At 36.7% G+C, this 19621-nt stretch overlaps 1 protein-coding gene across 1 annotated transcript in view; it reads left to right on the plus strand.

Annotated features, from left to right (window-relative positions):
- PHIP (pleckstrin homology domain interacting protein) overlaps positions 1-15129 on the plus strand; it is a 108588-nt gene extending 93459 nt beyond the window's left edge. Inside the window, exons 33-40 of the mRNA XM_066547397.1 lie at positions 1084-1156; positions 1555-1605; positions 1912-2061; positions 3529-3681; positions 5723-5886; positions 6362-6642; positions 6960-7121; positions 8927-15129. Coding sequence (XP_066403494.1) covers positions 1084-1156; positions 1555-1605; positions 1912-2061; positions 3529-3681; positions 5723-5886; positions 6362-6642; positions 6960-7121; positions 8927-9573 — 1681 coding nt within the window. The 3' untranslated portion in view covers positions 9574-15129. The remainder of the gene's footprint in view (positions 1-1083; positions 1157-1554; positions 1606-1911; positions 2062-3528; positions 3682-5722; positions 5887-6361; positions 6643-6959; positions 7122-8926) is intronic.
- Positions 15130-19621: the final 4492 nt, after the last annotated feature.

Here is a 19621-nt window from a genome sequence, read left to right on the forward strand (position 1 = left end):
ACTAATTTTGTTCTTTAACATCTTTGTCCTACATGTTTTTTTTCTGATTAATTAAGCAGCTCAGAGTTTTTCAAAGTGTATGTAGCTCAGAGTTTTTCACAGTGTATGTTTTTAATTGGCTTAGTTAAATTAGTGGATATTCTTGGATATTCTTATTTAATAATGGGCTATAGCTTGACTCTATTAATATACTAATTTAAGTGAACTAGCAATTCATGTAAAGCCCAGGCTTTATGGTTGTAACTGTAAGGTAGAAGGCCTAGACAATGGAAAGCAAAGCCCATGGTTGTAATGAGAATGAAATATCTCGATGCCTCTGAGAATATACATCTTAGTTTCTTACATCATCCAAGTATCTTAAAGAGCTGAAGATGGGCGGTGGATGTTGCAGTTAGTTTATCTTTTTTTACCTTCTCTCACACACAGCTGTTCTAGTGGTAACAGCAGTAGCCTTTATTAGGGATTCTGATTCCATGTGGAGTTGCTGAGTGTTTACAGTTACAAGTGGTAAAAGTGTTACAAACCACTTTTCTTTCCAGTGGTTTGTATTGCTACATAATAGAACACCTTTGAGCTTTCCTTTGTAAGGAGCTTTAGGTGTTAATCAAGAACTGAGGATCAGGGTGTTTTGCTGATTTCATTATGCAGGTTTACACAATAACACTGTTGGTCCTTCCATATGTGCATTTCAAATGTCATACATTGTGAGTGCTAAATTAAATTATATTATTAAATTGCACTTTTGTACAATAAATTTACCGTAATGCTCCTTAAAAAAATGCGAGCCTCAAACCTTTTATATAGTACAGGATTAGATTTTTCTGATGCTGGCCAATGCATGGTAAAGGATTATGATTTTTAATTTTAAAACATTCACACTCTTAAGTGATCTATATTTTACAACTTTTTGAGCAGATGGTTAGCTTGACTTATTACTTCAATTCTCTTAGTATTCATATAGCACTAAACACATTCTCAATTTATTTGGAGATGGCTTCATAAATATTTTGCTTTTCCTAAGGAAATTACAGTTGTTTCCACAGGTGATAGAAAATAAATGTTAGCTTCTGTTTCTTTTTACAGAGACCAGAGCTGCTATGACATAATTCCATTATACAACGCAATGAAGAAGAAAGTGTTGTCAGACTCTGATGAGGTAAGTGGTTGTGTCTTGGGCATTGGCATTGATACACTGGAGAAACCAGACTGCTGTCTGTCCTGTGGAGGACCAACGTACTGCTTTCAGTCACTGCTGGGAAGCGGAGTGTACTTTTCTGTCAGTACAATCAATGTTTCTTCTTGTCAGCTGGGAAAGTGGGTGAAAATCCAGCCTCCTCTCTTCCTTTAGTGCAGAGAGCTTTAATAGTTTGCTGGAAGATGCTGCTTAGATTTCTGAGAGGTTCTCAATATTGAGTGTTATATGAAATTCTTCTCAGAGGGACGTGGTAGGACTGTAAAGACTCAAATTATAAGTTTAAAATATAAAAGAACTCACCTACTCATATATGCTTATATTTTTTAACCTTTTTATGCGACTCATTATCTTGTTCAAAGGAAGAAGAGAAAGACACAAATGTGCCGGGGACTTCCACTAGAAAAAGAAAGGTAAATGTTTTTAAATTTTTTAATTTATATTTTTAGTGCTACAGTTGCTGAAATTGCCTTGTTTATATTGTATTTGTAAACAATGGAATGTAAAACTGAATATTTCTAGTATTGTGTAATGTAAGCATTTTGAAAGTTTTGAACTTTGTGATATGTAGTTCTACTGAACTGTTCAATGTAAAAGTACTTCTGTCTCTGCTGCTGCATGTTGTGAATTCATTTATATCCTGTGGGGTAACTCTCCCATTAGATTTTGTAAAAGCAGCTAGTTTATTTAATATACACCAGGCAATATTGTCATTTCAGGATCATCAGCCAAAGCGGCGGCTCCGTAATAGGGCTCAGTCATATGACATTCAGTCATGGAAGAAGCAATGCCAGGAGCTGCTGAATCTCATTTTTCAGTGTGAAGACTCTGAGCCATTTCGACAACCAGTGGATCTTCTTGAGTATCCAGTGAGTATTTTAGAACAAGATGACTGGTTATAATCCAGTTGTTAAGTAGTGGGTTGGTTTGTTTTTTTTAACTTTGACCATTTCTTTAGTTCTTTCAGTTGAAACTTCAGGCAGCTGTAGTGACAGAATTCTTTTCAGCACTTCATTGTCACTTATTAAATAACGTTTACTGGTTTTTTTCAACTAATTTCTAAATAAATAATACTTCTCTGCTCTCTCAGATACTTTTGTTGGAAAATATTTAATATTCAGGGATGCTTATGTTATTAAGTAGATTACAGCTTTTAAAGTAAATTACAGCTTTTGCAATTAAGATGTCTTTCCTTTCCTGACTGAAAAATGGTCATATATATGAAATGCTTATATTTGGTTGCTGCATGTGATGTGTTGTCAAGGATCATTGGTTTCATTTCGGAGTATAAAAACTAAAAGTAAGATTATATAAAAATTTGGAGTAATAAAGCAAAGATTTTGCTTGCTTTCCTTCTACTGTATCTTAAATTCTGTAAAATATTATTCAAGGGTGATTAAGTTGGGCAAAATTAACTGTCTCACTTAGAGAAAAGAAATGCTTCTTTTTCAGAACATCACTAGTAGATCTGTCTTGGCACTTCTGCAACCACTGGGTACCATTATTTTTTATGTAACCTAAACTTTATGCTGTGGCCAACTACAAGTAGCCCTATATATATGAGATCCTTAAATGAGCTGATAGAGAGCACTCTGCTAGGCTTAGGCATGAAACACACTGGTCCCTGGAGTCACAAGCCTGTTTAACATGCAGAGGCACTCCTGTAGCTTCTGTTTGCTCTGATGGATTAACTAAAACTTTTTGGTTAAATTTGGTATTTAAGCTTTTCCTTGTATGAACATGTCTCTATTTCTTCCATTGTCTGGAAAAAAAAATTTCTGTCATTGGCTTGACTTGGGTCCTACCTAAGCCTGTGGAGTTTTTGATACTTCATTACATTCATAAATTGTTGGGTCTCCATTTAGGAAACTGCTCAGGTTTCAGAAAGGATAATAAGCCTCTGATCAGGCTCAAGTATTCAAACTTCATATTTTAAAGCTAATGTGTGAGAACAGTATTAGTCTTAGTCCTAAGTTTGAGCTGCTAAGCCGCCCAGCAGGCTTGTAGTCACACTTTCATATCACTGTTATCTTCATGTCAGTGTGTCAGTAATGCAACCCTTAGGACACCAAATTCTGAGCTCTGTGTTTCAGTAAACAGGTTTATAAAATGAATTAAATCATCTATCAATTAACTTCTAACCTTGACCCTGCTGAGTATGTCTGCAAGGGAGTTATGTTGTATATTAGTGGAAAGGGGAAAAATATCTTCAGCAGTCTTCCATACTTAAAGAGGACATTTTGCTTAAACAGGTTTATCAAACTCATCCTAATGAAAATTATATATTAAGGCTTGGGAGAAAAACTGTAATAAATTGCTTTGCTATTTCCAAACAGGATTATAGAGATATTATTGACACTCCTATGGACTTTGCTACTGTTAGAGAAACACTGGAAGCTGGCAACTACGAGTCACCAATGGAGTTATGTAAAGATGTGAGACTTATTTTCAGCAATTCCAAGGCCTATACACCAAGTAAAAGATCAAGGGTAAGATTTTATTGCTTTCCATTGTTGTTGTTTGAAAGAGCACTCATCTCTGAAAAATATAGGACTGAAAAAGCAGAGAGACAGTGTAATTTGATTGCTTTTAAAAAACAAGTTTAATTATATTTGATCTTAAAATATGAATATTTCTGAGAAACTATTACAGATTTGTATTTGAAGAGAAAGGAATATGTGCTTTTTAAATATCAAAAGTTCTGATGTTCTGCATGTATGTTCCAAAAGTAAATATTAGAAGGTGGGTCTAAATGGAAAACCACATAGAAAAAAAGCTCTGTAGAAGCAGGATTATGAGTACAATAGTGAAATTTAACCAATATTTTGGGGAAGGAACCAGATTTTCAAAAGAGATACCCAGGGAGCCTCTCTACTTTGAAGGTGCTCCAAACTGAAATATGCAGGTATAGACAGATGAGGATGTTGAAATTCTGAGCTGTTCACTACTGTGCAGTGGGATTGTAATGAAGCTCTTAGGACTTCTGGGAAACAAGACAGTTTACACAAAGTGTCAGCTTACAAAGCTCTTCATACTGAGATGTTCTGCTAGTAGTAGGTGCAGTGTCTGATAGCAGTTAAATCATGGATGCACATTTACATGGGTTCAAGGCTTCTGTGTAGCTTTTCTTCTACTAATGTGTGTTAGGTTTTAAGACCAGAATTATTAACAGCTTTTATGTTTGGCTGTTCTAAATACCAAGTTAATCATTAGGACTTCATTGTTTTAAGACTTGGGCACAAATTTCTTAGTAGGTAACTAGCAGGATCAGTGATTACTCTCCAGTCAGTAGCAGACAGGCCCACTCTCTGTTGAGGCTGCCATAACCCATAAAAGAATTACTCTTTCAACTCCAGCAAATGGCAGGGCTTTTGGGGCAGATCTGGATTCTTTTGTGGTTTTCCTTTCTCTCCTTGACCTCATCATACCTGACATTATCTTTAGCTTTGTGTGGTTTTATAGATTCTTTTGACATTTTCATTTCTTTCATGTTTCATCCAAACAGACTGGTATAGTAATAAATTTGTCTTTTTTTGTTTTACTCAGAAGTGGAAGGTTCTTATGTCAAGAGTTTTAATATTCTAGAACCTATGTGTTTTCAGGGCATGCAACATGTAGTTGAATGTGATGTTTTTACTGTGTCATGCACTTATATTTTTAGCATCTTACTTGATGTCACTGATACTTATTTGAACCATAAACTGATGTCACTAATGCTTTCTTGAACAGTAATCCTAAAGTCATCAGATTTTCTTTTTTTTTTTTTTTGCTTGGCACATCAGACACACATTCCCTTGCATGCTGTCTCCAGTAACAGAATCTGTCAAACCTGCCGAGTCTGGCGCTCAGATGGTTTGGTGTGTCATTAAGTAGAAAATGGTTCAATATTGTCTCTGTGTTTCATTGTCTCCTCAAAGCACAGGTCACTTTGGGGTTTTTTTTCTGTTTCAGAATTAATAGCAACTGTGCTCAAATAATTACTTGTGATCTACACTGAATTTGGGAGTCACTGTAAATCATCCAAGTCTAGAGATAGGAAAAACAAAGTGCACCTACATAATTCCAATACATGTATTGTACCTGTTGCAGCCAACTTACTTGTAGTATCAATTCATCTATAAAAGGAATAGAGTGTTCAAATATAGGATATAAGGATACAAGCTAATAGAGCAGAAAATAAGATTTCTTGACCCTAGGTATGATACAGCAAAATTACCTTAAGGATCTCTCTTTGTGATTTCTGTTGAAACTAGAAAGGGATACAGTCTAGAAAGGCAATTGAAAGACTCATTTTTCCAATTCTTCCTTTTCTGTGTCATTTTCAGTTGTGATACGCTTTTCAAAATCATGAAAATGGTTAGAGCAAACCTACACATGGGTTAGCATATATTTATTGAGACAGATGATAAATTTCCCTAAAACATTTCTATATAAATAACTTTTTACTTTTGTAGCTCTTGTTTGCTGATAAATAAGTAAAGGGACACTTTGGAAAAGTATCAAGCGTGTTTACTGGCTTTTCCTTTTCAGATCTACAGCATGAGCTTGCGCCTTTCTGCTTTCTTTGAAGAACACATAAGTTCTATTTTATCGGATTATAAATCTGCCCTACGCTTTCATAAAAGAAATACAATAAAGAAACGAAGGAAAAAAAGAAGTAGAAGCAGCTCAGTTTCCAGTAGTGTTGCATCCAGGTACATTAATTCCTTTACAGTATTCATGAAATGCTGTGAAATTTTGACATACCTAAACAATAAAACTTAGTGTGTTTTTTTCTTAATACTTCCTTTACTATTCCCTATATTGCAGAATGGTAGCTTTGACATGCAAGTCCCTATGATGTGGAAGAGTTTTAAACTTTACTTAGAGCTATCCTAGTGTAAGTGCTTAAAATTCAAATAACTGCTAAATGTGTACAGTAAAACAGCATCGTTAGGATAGTGATGGCATCATGCTTTATCATATAACTATAGTATTTATTGTAAAGATTCACTTTCCAGAAGCTCACAACTTACATGAATTTCCACAGTAAATGCCATATTTTTAACATACTTCATGCAGAGGTGATTGTTTTACTCCCACAATCTCAGACACTAGCATTTAATTTTATTTATTCCTGTAAAATGACGAGGTGGTCATCCAGGGTACAAATTGTTACTCCTTTTGCAGCCCTGAAAGGAAGAGGAGATTAATAAAACCTCAGCTGAAGGCAGAAACTTCTGCCACTTCATCATCTTCTGCACCTGCACGGTCGACAGCACTGAGACACGCTCCGCCTCAGATGAACGGAAAAGCCGCTGAGGCCGCCTCCCTCGTGCGGACTCGAAGCAACAGAGGGATAACAGATGTGGCTGTCACAGAGCAACCATCCACTTCTTCAGGAGCAAAGCCTTTAACTATAAAGCCTTTAATTACAAAGCCTAATACTACTGCAGGGTCAGGAAAGTCAGGCAAGTTGGGGTGCTTTTGGTTTTGGTTTTCTATTAATTAAGCCATGTATGTTTTTAAAGATAAAACCAGCTCTTTGGAAATCTAGTATCTTTCTCTCAGTTAAGACTGGTTCTGTTTTCAAACTGATGGGCCTTTGAGGCTCTTCAGAGGAAAATTGAACAAGTTAGGCTATGTTGTTTTATCTAGAAAGCTTTCTCCCTTTTGGATCACAGAGTCAATTTGTTTGTAGTAGAACATGAATTCCATTTTAGCCCAACAAGATTGAATGTAGTATAATCTACTTGAGTTAATTTTTTTTTTCTTTTTATCCTTCTAGTACTGGAGAATTCAACCAAACATTCCAAGAACCAGAATATTGTATCAAACCCTTCCCCATCTGATTACAGTCATAACACTAGGAATAACTCCACGAAAGAAAATCCTGAGAAAGAGAAGCAAATCAAGCGCAAAGTAAAATCTTCCACTGTTAATCCACAAGGTACCAAATTTCTCTGGAACTTCCTCCCCACCCTCAGAGTTATTGATGTAGTGACTGTAGTGTTGTACTTTAGTCATGGTAATTTGGGGGTAGGGAAATTAGAATGCATGATGATTTAGCAGAATAGGGAAATCTAACAAAACAACTCAGTCACCATTAGTTTCCTTCTTGATGAATTAGCATGGTTTTGACACCATTTCCATGGTGTGATAACTGTTGTTTAGATGATTTTGAGATGTTAGCGTCTCAAACTTGTACCTTAATTTAAATTATTACAAATGTCATGTTAAAAGTTTCTAAATTCCAAAGCAGACTTCTGCATGGTCACACTTTAAATCCTGTGTGTTTAATCACATAAAACTTCTGTGGGTTATATTTGGGTCACTAACACTGAGTGTGATGACATTCTGTGCAGCAGCAAGCATAAGGATCAGAGGACCCCAGCTGCAAATTCATTCTTTCATTTTTTGGCATAGGAAAAAAACCCTATGCAGTGTTTACTGCTTCTATTTAGTATATTTGAATGGCCTGCTTGGACCTAGTTCATGAAATCTCCTGAGTGAGCTTTCTTGGTCTTTTGATGTCAGAATACCTTAAAATTCAAAGCTTCTGTGGAGGTTGAAATAAGATCTCCTCGTCAGAAAGCTTTCCTGTTTATGAAGGAGCTTTGAAATGTTCATAAGATGCTTTAAGCAGGTAGATCCACTAAACATCTTTTCTCTGAAAATGGGGACACAGTAGTCTGCAAATTGGGTCCCATCAATTAATCTGCCTACTCCTTGCAGTCCTCTCCCCAAGGAGTTCTTTCTTACTCATCCATGCTTCTGAAAAAGTAGCTCTTGATCTGATAAGTGAAATCATCTGTCCATTGCTTGTAAACTTTCTCACAAGGGTCCCAGCTGTTCCCACACTGCATGGCTAAATATGCAGCTGTTACAGGATGGGATGTCAGGGATTTCTGAATGTTGTTGACATAGTCCTGTCTCCTTACATCCACTCATAGGAGAGAGGAGGCCTGTGCTTTTAGTGCATGATGGTGCACATTCAAACACACCAGAAGCTGTGCATGGGTGTTTCATGAAAGGGGTGCAGGAACTATCATGCTGGCTATGAGCCTGTTCTTGGCCATATTTTAGGCAAGGCTGTGGTGTCAGAACATCTTTCTAAGAGGTCCAGTGACGTGCCCTGCTGAGAAAATTGATTACCCCTCACATAATGAAAACTCATACCCTGTAAAAGTCTCCAAGCAAGTACATTCTGCTGTCTGTTAGTGTGAGAAATCTGTACAAATTTGATACAAAAGACGGTACCTCAGGTTGAAAGAAAATCTTTATTTCTCCAGAGATGACTTACTGTGAAGCATTCCCAATCCTTGCATCATTCCCAATGCTTCTTGAGCAACCTTTTTAGAGTATCTTTTAGATACCTTTTTAGAGTATCTTTGCAGATAGAAAATAGGAGTTCTGTCCACTGATGTTGTATCATTTGAGAAAAACCCTTCAGCTCTTCCCTTTTTTCCCCTTCTTTTACCCCCCCTGCATTTTTCCTGGCTTTTTTTTGTTTCTTGGGTTTTTTTTTTTTCCTTGCAGCTACCATGTGCTAAATCCAACTAGAAGTTAATCCTCATTCCATTGTAGAACAAAACTCTCTGAGCTCAACTTTGGGTTTCTTAGATTTTGACAGATTGGCAATCACTGTGAATCCATTCAGATATTTTAGTAAGAGTTTTATTAAGGCAGTGTGAAAATGAATGTAAATGCAAGTCTGTTATGTGACGTGTACATTTCTGTACCATTTCTTTACAGCAGATTGCAAGAACAATGCTTTGGCATCAGGAAGCATTCAGGTAAATGGACATGGAGGACAGCCTTTGAAACCTCCAGTTAAAAGAGGTCCTGGACGGAAGCCCAAGGTGGAGACTAATAACAGTAGCTGTGAAGTGGTGGTGCACAAGAAAAGAGGCAGGAAACCAAAAAAGCTACAAATTGTTGAACAGCAAAAGGTTGCAGAGCAGAATACAATCCAGACCACAACGGATTTACCAGAGGAAGCCTCTGTTTCTACTGCATGCAATTCTCTTTCTGAAAATAATGTGAAGGAAGACTTGTTACAAAGAAAAGGCCGAGGGGGTAGAAAGCCAAAAAGGAAGATAAAGAGCCGCCAGCCAGGCTCAGACCTCTTAGCTCCTGCAAATGTTAAAATGCAAACAAGAAGCAGGAGGAAAAAGACACATGAGCCTATGGAGGAGGGTTCTGAAGAGCTTAAAGATTCTGAACCTCACATGAGAACTAGAAACCAGGGTAGGAGGACAGCCTTTTACAATGAAGATGACTCTGAGGAAGAGCAAAGGCAGCTATTGTTCGAAGACACCTCCTTAACTTTTGGAACTTCAAGCAGAGGCAGAGTCCGAAAGTTGACTGAAAAAGCAAAAGCTAATTTAATTGGTTGGTAATTTTTACCAAGGGTTATACTTCAGAATGCTATGAAGCAGGTACAGTTAAGGAACAGCAGAACAGACTTCTGCTTCCCTGCTGCTATTATGGGTTAGAAGATTATGTTCTGATTTGAGGAGAAAAATTTAGCAAAATGATAAACTGAAAGAACATTCTTTGAAAGAAATATATATTTTAAACTTTTGCTATTTATTACCCTCCAAATAGGTTATACATTTCAACAGTCATTTTGTTCACAGTTGAGAATAATTGAAGCAATTTCTGACTGACGTACAGAGTTCAGAGCTACTCTGCTCAAGTAGTATGTAATATCTCTACACAATTGGAAAAAGATAATAGAACTTTTAATTGCCACAAATTGAAAACAGAAATCTATTTTTGACCAAGCAAGGTACACTTGGATTGTAAAGTCAAGTCGCCTAGGAAGGCAGACTTTGGCAAAAAGTGGCAGTAAATTCACTTGCATTTCTATAAAATAATAAAATACCAAACTTTGCTAATCTGAAAAAGTTTAATTTCAGTTGTGATGGAATGTTCAGCTGCAAAAGAAGCCTAGCACAGGCCATTGTTTATCCAAGTTCTGCCAAACATAGCAAAAATGTAATCACAAATATATATATCCACATTGGAAAAAGTTTGACTAATGTCTAATTTTTCAGACCTTGATTCTTGTATCAATCACTAAATCTCTGTTTATTGTGCCAAAGACTGAGAATCAGTGCAGTGGAAAACCTTTTTTTCTTTTTGAGTGTCAGTACAGCATACCATTTGCAGTGATAAAAGCTGTGTCTTGTTTTAAATAGTAAGATGTTAACATTGTTTTGAAATGTATCCTTTTTGGTACTTCTGGTAGAAAATAATGCACTGGTGGGGTCCTTTGACAGAGATGTTTTAGTCTAAATGTATAATTGGTTAAAGGATTCAAGGAAATTACAGGACAGATATGGAATTATGATGTTTACTTTCTGATCCAGATTGATTGTTGTTTCTACAACTTTAGACATGCTTAAGAGGCTGAAATGACCTACAAAGAATAGTGTATGTGTATATATTAATATATACATAAACACATATGTCTAAAATATTACCCAGGTATAAATTTTTTTCAGGATTTTTTAGATAGCACTAGAATTGAAAATTTTAAATGTCATACTTTATAGTTTAATTTTAAGGGGAAGATTGGTTATTTTCAATTATTAGGGTTAAAAGGCCAAATCACTTTTTATGCAATCATGTTTTATACAGTGGTCTCATTGCACATTGTGTTTTTCTGCACTTTTTATGGTATATCACGCTGACATATGTCAATATACACCCTAAAGAAAAATTCCATTTAATGATTGTGCCTTGTATTCTATTATTTCTTGCATCCTTACTAAAATTAAGTTGTCTATTGTAAATGATAACTATATGACTTAGGGGAATGTATTGTTATATGTACTGCTCTGGAAAAGAAAAGCAGTTATTTATTTGTTTATGGTACATTTAGTTATTTTATACCTTTACAAACAAACCTTAATACCATTTTCTATCACTTAAAAAAAGTATTGTCCAGTTTCAAGGAAAAAAATACATGAGAAGTGGTATTTACTGAGATCTGGTATGGTACAAAAATGTAACCAAAATTTTCTGGTTATACTTTTTTTGTTTTTACACATCCTCTGCAATGTCTGGAAGGGAAGACATGCAGAATTAAGATATTAAATTTGCACAGATTCTGTATATGTGTTTGAGACCTGATTCTTCACTCTTTATTTTCTTACAAAAAAAAAGCCTAAAAGTTTGAAGAAAGAATATTGGTATTTTCCACCAAGAGTAATATAAATAGGCTACTGTGGATAGCAGATGAGTATCCACCATACCTAGTTTTAGGTAGTTCATTTTGCTACAAAAAATGGCTGAGATATTTTCCAGATCCTCTTTGAATTGTTATGGATTTGAATTTGGGGGCCAGGGAATAGTTTGTATTTGATTTGTTGGTGTATTTATTTGTTCTAACAAGTATTTCTTTATCATCTGATTAAAATGGAGTCACTAAACATGTGGTAAGATAACAAGCTACGTTTGTACAGTTGCAATACAGCTTCACAATTCAAAACTGATTGATCCTACTTGTTAATTTTGTCTAATCTCACTGATGAAGGCAATCATTTGAAAATGTGTAATTTCCTGATGTTATCTGCATTGTAATATATAAAATAGATTATATCTAAAATTCATTTTCTGTATTTACTCCGTTTGTAATAATGTTTTATATGGCATGTTTATGTATATATTTATATATCAAAAATACCATGTGTGTAAGGTTTGGAGACTGAAATAATCTGTGTTCCCTTAACAGCAGGGAGAGGAGTGTACATCTTAATTTTACAAAGGTAGAAGGCCTTACCTGCAGAACATGGGTACTGCTTCCCACCCAGTAATATCGGTGACTTTAGCCAGTAACTTTTTGATTCTTATTAGACACATTAATGTTTTTCCTTTAAAAATAAACTGTGGATAATTTGGGTCAATTTTTTATAGAAGCAACGCTAAACATGTATTAGAAATTAATACCAGATTTATTTAAAATTTATATTTTTTATAATTTAATTTCACTAGGTTGCAAACTTTATTTATGAGACTTTAGTCACCATCAGACTGTATTTTGGTTGAGGAAAAATTTATTATTTGAGGTGGTTGTAAGATACTGTATCAATACAGAAAAAGAGCTTTTGATTACAGAGTCTTAGATTTTAAATGTGAGCAATAAACTATTGGTCAGTGTTCTGAAATAATTTAAGATCTATAGTTATGCATGTTTTATAATGCCATCTCAAGTACCTAACAACTGGTTCAGAAAATGGAGTATCAAAACCTCATGTGATTGTTTTACATTTGCATTGTAAATAACATAGCTTCATGGCCACATACATGCAAATGATCTGGCAGCAATTAACTCAGTTTTATTCATTAAATTCGTTTATATTTGACATGGATATGAGGATACTGTTCTGGTACTTCTGTGCTATACTGGGAAACGTTAAAATTGGTATTTGCTCCTGAGTGGTATCTGGATAACAGTGTGTTAACTGCCAGTGAGGAAATACTTCTGCTTCTGTCATAAGTGTGCTCTAAATGTTTAACAGGAATCATTGTGCCTGTGCCTACATACTTAACAACTCTTTACCCCACTCTGTTTCTGTTGTGAGTGTGTTCTCTGGGAACTGAACTGAAATCTTACCACTGTAGTGTTCATTATTATTGTCAATATTGAACTAGAGCTCTTTGTCACTCGGCAGTGACCAGTGATACAACTTCACAGAGAAATGTCTTCCTCCAGTGATTTGACTGCTGTGATAAAGATTTACAGATGTTTATTTGTACAGTGTCCGGTTTGTACCTGTGATCAGTTTGTTGATAGACTTGTAAGGTTGAGTTAAATATTACTATGGCTTAATATTTGTAAAGCTATTAATTGATGAAGGACCCTGATGCAGCACGTATAGATACTAATATCTATTCAAAAATAAATTGTAGTGTAGAGACAGTTTATTCACTATACTGCTGTACAAATATTTTTAAGTACCAATTCTGTGCCAGAGGCTTTTGTCTTACCAAAAAAAGGACTACATGCAACACAAAAAATAAGTCTGTCCATTCAGTAATTTCAAGCTTGTTAGGATTTTTGCATCGCATTTTTAAATATTTTGCTCACATTTGTTGGATTGAGGACTACAAGTAAATGCTTTAGTGTGTAGTTTGAATTTAGGCACATGTTAAATAGTTGATTGGTTCTTCAAAAGCAATAGGCTTAACTGGATGGGACCCCTTTCACCCTGTATTTATATAGTAGATTGGAGGTGAGAGGTTTTTAAGCTCCCTTTCATCAGCATTCACATTTTATTTGTAGCATGTGAATCTTGCTGAGGTAATTTTAACATCACTGGTCAATTAAAATATACCCATACCACAATATTTACACTGTGTCCCGAGTCCTTACCTTATTCTAAAATAGTGTATTTTTGTTGACAGTAGATTGTCAAAGGTTTTTCTTTTTGCTTTTTTTTAACAGTGTTATAAAATCTTTAATTATAACTCTGCTACAGTGCTGTGATAGAAAAGGTAGAGGGTTTTGAAAACTCACCTAGAAACAGCAAAAGCTCATTTTCTGTTTATGACCAAAATGAAGGCAAATGAACTGTGTAAAATGAGTATATATTTTCTTTTATCCCTGAAGTTCTTGTAACAGTTTGGTTTCCAAGGGGACCTAGATATTCAACTGATAAAAGGGCTGTTAGTTTTCTGCTGTAAATTACTGTATATACTTGTTTGTTCATATGCAGAGGAAAGTGTATTACATTTCATAAATCTGGTCAAGGCTTGACAATGTGTTTCAAGTAACAAATCTGGCACTGACAGCTTACGTAGCTTCTTGTTTTTGAATTGTGAATACAGCTTGCTGACTTTCTATGATGTCTGGGGGAAATCAGCAGGTAGCTTTTAGACCAGAGCTAACCTCCAGGTGCTCTTGTGCTTCTGCTGGATTTAATGCGGGAATTCGCCATGTCACTTTTACAGTGTGTTGGAGAAGGAAACATGCCAGGAAGCCAGATTAAAAGACATCTTAAATTGCAGAAAAAGGTGATTAGCTGCTTCCCCCTCACCACCTCCCCCCACTTTTCCCAAGATTCTAACAGCCTCAAGGCACTCTAGAAAGAAACCTTATATGCTGCAATAAAATAAGGGTGAATAAATTTAGCTTTTAGGAGATATGTAGTGAGACAAGTAGTCATTTGGGTCCTTTTTAATGCAGATAAATACATCAGGAAATTCACTTCAATTAATACAAACAATACATTTTAGGGAGGGAAAGTAGTACTATACTATGAATTTCTACACTGAAAGAACAAAGAATGAGGTCACACAAATTAGGAGTAGAAGGAAATAGAAGTACCCATCATGTACTGCGTGATGTACACGTACTGTTTTGTGCTTACAACTGTGCAGGTTGGTTTGCTAATGCATTGAGACCATACAGAAGTTACATTTTTGGACCATACTAAAACTGCAGAAGTGTGGTGGACAACTGGATAATGATCATGTGTGAATTAAATTCTGTCATAATGTTTCAATATGTATAGAATGGAGCTCAACTTCAAGTAAATTACCTAGAAAGGTTAATTTTAAAACTGACAGATTTTCAGATTAAAAATTACACTTATTTTGTACAGAATTATGTAAAACACAAATCTGTTGTATGTAATGAGTAACAGTTTTGAAAACTATAATTCTTTAGCTTTATCAAGGCTTTTTTCCTTCCAGAAATCTAGATTATCATGTTATATATAACCTGAAGTATCTCACCAGGATAACAGTGCCCTTTCTTTTTGTACATATGGATTGGAAATTTCTTTACTGTTATGTGGACACTTTCTATGTTAGTTTTGATGCATAATACTTTGAATCCTTTTATACAAACTAGAATGTATGTGTAAGAATTACTGTCACTGCAATGTAGTAACTACAAACTTATTTTTAAATAAATAGAAAACATGTTTTTCTAAGCTGTCCAACAGTGTTTGCTTCTATCTGGTAATTTACTGTGCTGTGGGATGATTGGTTGTGTGTTTTTCAGAACTCCTTAAATTCAGCTCCTCTTGATTCCCTGTGGAATATGGAATAGCTGTATCTGGTAGGATGGTATAGTGAGTGGGTAAGTGGGAACAGACAGAACTGGAACTGGAACACTCTCTGACTCTGAAGAGAGATCAGAATTTGCTGTTTGGTAAGGGTTTTCACTAGACCCTGCAGTTCAAGAGGCAATATAAAGGCAGTAGCATCTGTCACTGAAGAAGACACCTCGTTGAGTCCTCTTAGCTCACTTCCATGTGTGCACCAGGGCACCTGCCTCTAACCCTCCAGGAAGCCTTCCCTGGTGACAACTGTTTGTACCAGAGCTATGTCCAATCCATGGAAATCTCTGCTCCCAACAGCTCTAGAAGACACTAGAAACACTTAAGCAGAGAGGATCCCCTGCCTCCCTCCTGCAGATTACTGGTCTGCAGCCTAGCTGCCCTGAGTGGGTAATGCAAGGAAAAGTCAACATAGGATGTGTTTTCACTAAACTGCAGGGTTAGTTTGTTTATGTCTACAATTTTCTGTTCAATAGATGAAAGAAAAAAGAATTGTGGATTCTGTTTAATTTCACGTTATTTGCTTTATCAGATGATCTTTTCCTTACGTTTCTTACCTGAAAACCCAAGGAAGTGATGGAAGAGAGCCTCACTCAGATGCAGGTATGTGTGCCTCTGGGGGAGATGAATGTGGAATGGTCACAGTGGAATGAATTGAGTTCCCTGTGACTTTCCAGACTCCATGTGAAGTCTGGCAAAAGCAAGACTTGTTTTAACAACTGAGGAAAAATCTCTGTCCCGAGCGTGTGAGTTTTGGTCGTTGGCGCATTCTGCTTGGAGAAAATAATTTAGGAATACTGAAAATATGACACACTTTGGTGCTGCTGTTATGTCCTGGAGGTGGTAGTTCTGTGGAATGTACATTTCCAGTATTACAGCACAACAGTAATAGTGGTGTGCTCATCCAAGCATCAGCCACTCCAGGTCTAGGGTTTTAGTTTGGTTACTGAGAATAGTCTTAATAACATTTCCTTTGTTTTGAAAATATCTAAAAATATTTTTCTGTGTAACTCTGTACAGAATCCTTAAAATACAATTGTATCCCTATTCCCATTTCTGTGACAGGTATATTTTGGAAACTTACTGTAGTTCTTTCATTTTGTGTAGAAATCAAGACTTTGCTTAGTATTAACAGATGTTGTGAGATGTTGGTACCTGACAGTGCTGTTGGAGCATGTGCTGATTTTAACATCAGCGGGAAATTAAACTCCAAACAAGCCACACCCCAGCCCCTGCCCCTTCCAGTAAAGGAGGGACAAAAGAGGAGGGACCATGGGGAGAGATAACAACTTACTGAAACAGGAGATGATGGAATAAGACACCCACAGTACAATACAAAAAGAGAAGGTGTTTTATACCCACAGAAAGGTATTCACCACCAGGAATAACAAGAACAAAGGTGGTGGTGAACATTCCCTGTGGTTGTGTCCATGTGGTTTTTCCAGACCAAGGCAATAGGATGATCATTCCTGCATGCTGGCCACATGATAGTCAGGAAAAAAAGGCAGTGTGGTGGGGTTGCTCCCATGGCTAACATTTCCCAGCCCAAAATAATGGAAAACAGTGATAGACAACCCTCCCTGGAAGCTGAGTCATCTGAGTAGGGGTTGCTCTGCCAGGCTCAGTTCTGTGCGTTTGCTGTTGCTTCCAATGTTCCTGTACACCAGGGCAGGAGAGGATGGTCCCATTGGGATGCTGGCTTCATGCTGTCCCTGATCGCTGTCCCTGCAGGGCCCTGCCATAGGGGAGCCATGCCACAGCCGTGTCCCAGAAAAGTATCCCAGGATGGAGTCCCCAGGTCCTTTGCTGTCACCCTCCTGCTGAAGCAGGAGAGGCAAAAGTGGCCAACTTCCAGTAAGGGTGCCTGGCTTTTCCTGCTGAGCCCAGGTCCAGGTGAATGCAGTGTGTGATACAGAATAACAACTTGGCCACACCCACACGGCTGACTCCCCCCCTCTAACCAGGACAGACCATTAATGCTCATTAAAGGAAGGAAATTGTGTGGTCGTTCAAGTTGACCATTTTGCTTTCAAAGTGAAAAGTTTTTGTGCCAAAGCTGGTGTTCACTGCTCTAGCCATCAATATGAGCTTTGCAAAAAATGTTTGTCACTTTTTCCAAAGATAAATGAGCAAAGTGTAATGCATTTAAAAATTAATCAATGCTGCTAGTTGAAGCAAATGTGAAAATAAAGCAAGTGCCAGCAAGCAATGGACAATGTGACTGGAACTTAAATAGCATAAAGTTGAATTACTGTACAACAAATTATGATGCAAAATATAATTTTTGTGGCTTTTACTACTGTTAACAGTGAACTCAAAGCCCAAAACGTCTGGTTGTTTTTCTAGCTCAGAGAAACATTGTGCTAAGAAATCTTTGCAAGAGGCTTAATTTACTTTTTGAAAGGGCTGTAGTGAGAATTTATGAATCTTCTCTTATACTTCGAAATCTGTGTGAGTGCTGAAGGGATGACAGGGTAGAGAATTTGGGAATTATGTTCCTACTCTGGTAACAGCCATACAAAATTCCTTCATGCTTCCTTTTCTTGTCTCTGAAATGGAAAGATTTTACCTAAACTTGGTTTGTTGGCCTCTCATTTTACTTTAGCTAGATACATAAATAACAAATAAAAAAAAAAACAAACCAAAAAAAAAAAACCCCAAAAAAACCCAAGAAGGAGGAAGCAAGAGGCAGATAATCAACTCATTCAGCATCAAATTTCTGCAGAAGCTTATTCCTGGAGGTACTGCCTTCAAACAATGTTCGCATTCAAGAGATTTAAGAGCCAGGCAACCTCAGCTGTTAATTTGTGTTTTGTCTCAGATTTTGGAATCTAACTTTGAACAAGGATATTCAAAACAATAAAGACAGAACTTAAAATGCAAACCTGGTTAGAATCTGATTAAAATATTAGAAAGAATTACTGTATTTGTATTCTGTAGCAGAGAAATCTAGTGGGGTTATTATTCTGTAATTTTAGCACCTTATTCAAAACTTGAATTCTCTTAACTCTTAAAGAAGATGGATAAAACTTCCATGAACTGCTAAGAATTGGAATACAGCTGTCAAAAACTTTAAAAAAAGAGCTACTTAGAAGTCCTTAATTAATGATTGCCTCTTAATACACTGCCTATTTTTACCCAGCTGAAATCTCAACATGAGGAGCTGGGTAGATGTGCAGTCTGTACTGTTGTTGTCCTTCATTGGCAGCAATTAGTCTGCATGCACAAGTACATGGGGAAAGATTAAATATCTGGAACTCAAAACATTTATGCTGTTTGCTGCTTGTAAAATGTTTGAGGCTGTAAAATGTGTGCCAATGTTAAACTCTTCTGATCAATAAAGTTTACAAGGGAAATCAGTGGTTGTTTAGGAAAAATTACTAAAAAATTCACACAAGCATTGTCTTAAGAAAGAGCAGGTCATCTGAAATTGTGTTATGGTCAGGATTGTTTCTTTTTTCTTGCATGCTAATTTATGAAGTTGTAATTTTCCTCTGGCTTTGGCCTCTTTGCCCACCTCTGCATCATGACAGAACACACAGGGCTGGTTTCTTTCTGGCTCTTGCACTGAAGATCTCTGCTCAAGCACATGGGCAGAAAGCTGTTTTGTGAAAGAAGCATCTTGCAATTTGATCTACTTTGTGTTAAGAAGATGTCTTAATGTTTGGGTAGTAATAAGTTGCTTGAGTCACACTAAAACCTTCAGCCGCCCTGAGGTAGGATCAGGTGTTTGCATGGCTCCTGAGGTTTTGCTCAAGGGAGCTGGTAGGTCCCAGAATTTACTGCAGCCTGGGACTGATGATGCAAACACAGCCACGATGTCCCAAATGAGTCTGTTCTCCTTGGGGTGGGCTCTGTGAGGCAAATAGGTTGCTCTGAACAACCTGATCTAGCTGAAGATGTCTCTGCTTGTTGCAGGAGGGGTGGATTAGGTGCCCTTGAAAAGGTCCCTTCCAACTCAAACCATCTATGATTCTATGATTAAAAAACTATTTTTCTTAGGTAGAATTTGTATTTCTAGTGTAGGCTAGTATTCATGTGAGTTTTCAATTGGGCATTCCTGCCATGTTGCACAGGTTTAAATCCATCAACAAAATTTCATCCTAGGCCTGGGCCCTTAGCTCCCACATGTTCACTAGCTATGGCTTGGTAACATTTTTGGTTTTTTTCAGAGTCTTGCCCTTTGGAGAGCTGTGCTCAGTGAGAAGTGATGGCTAGAGCATTTCCTTTCTCTTGTGAGAAAGTGATGGCTAGAGCATTTCCTTTCTCTTGGTAAGGCTCAACGTTTGCCACTGATGAATTTCTCTTCTTGTCTATAATGTTCCCATTGCTCTGATCTCTCTGGAACAGTTGCAGTTTGAGTCTGCCTCCT

This window comes from Molothrus aeneus, chromosome 3, assembly GCF_037042795.1.
Source record: "Molothrus aeneus isolate 106 chromosome 3, BPBGC_Maene_1.0, whole genome shotgun sequence".
Classification (NCBI taxonomy): Eukaryota; Metazoa; Chordata; class Aves; order Passeriformes; family Icteridae; genus Molothrus; species Molothrus aeneus.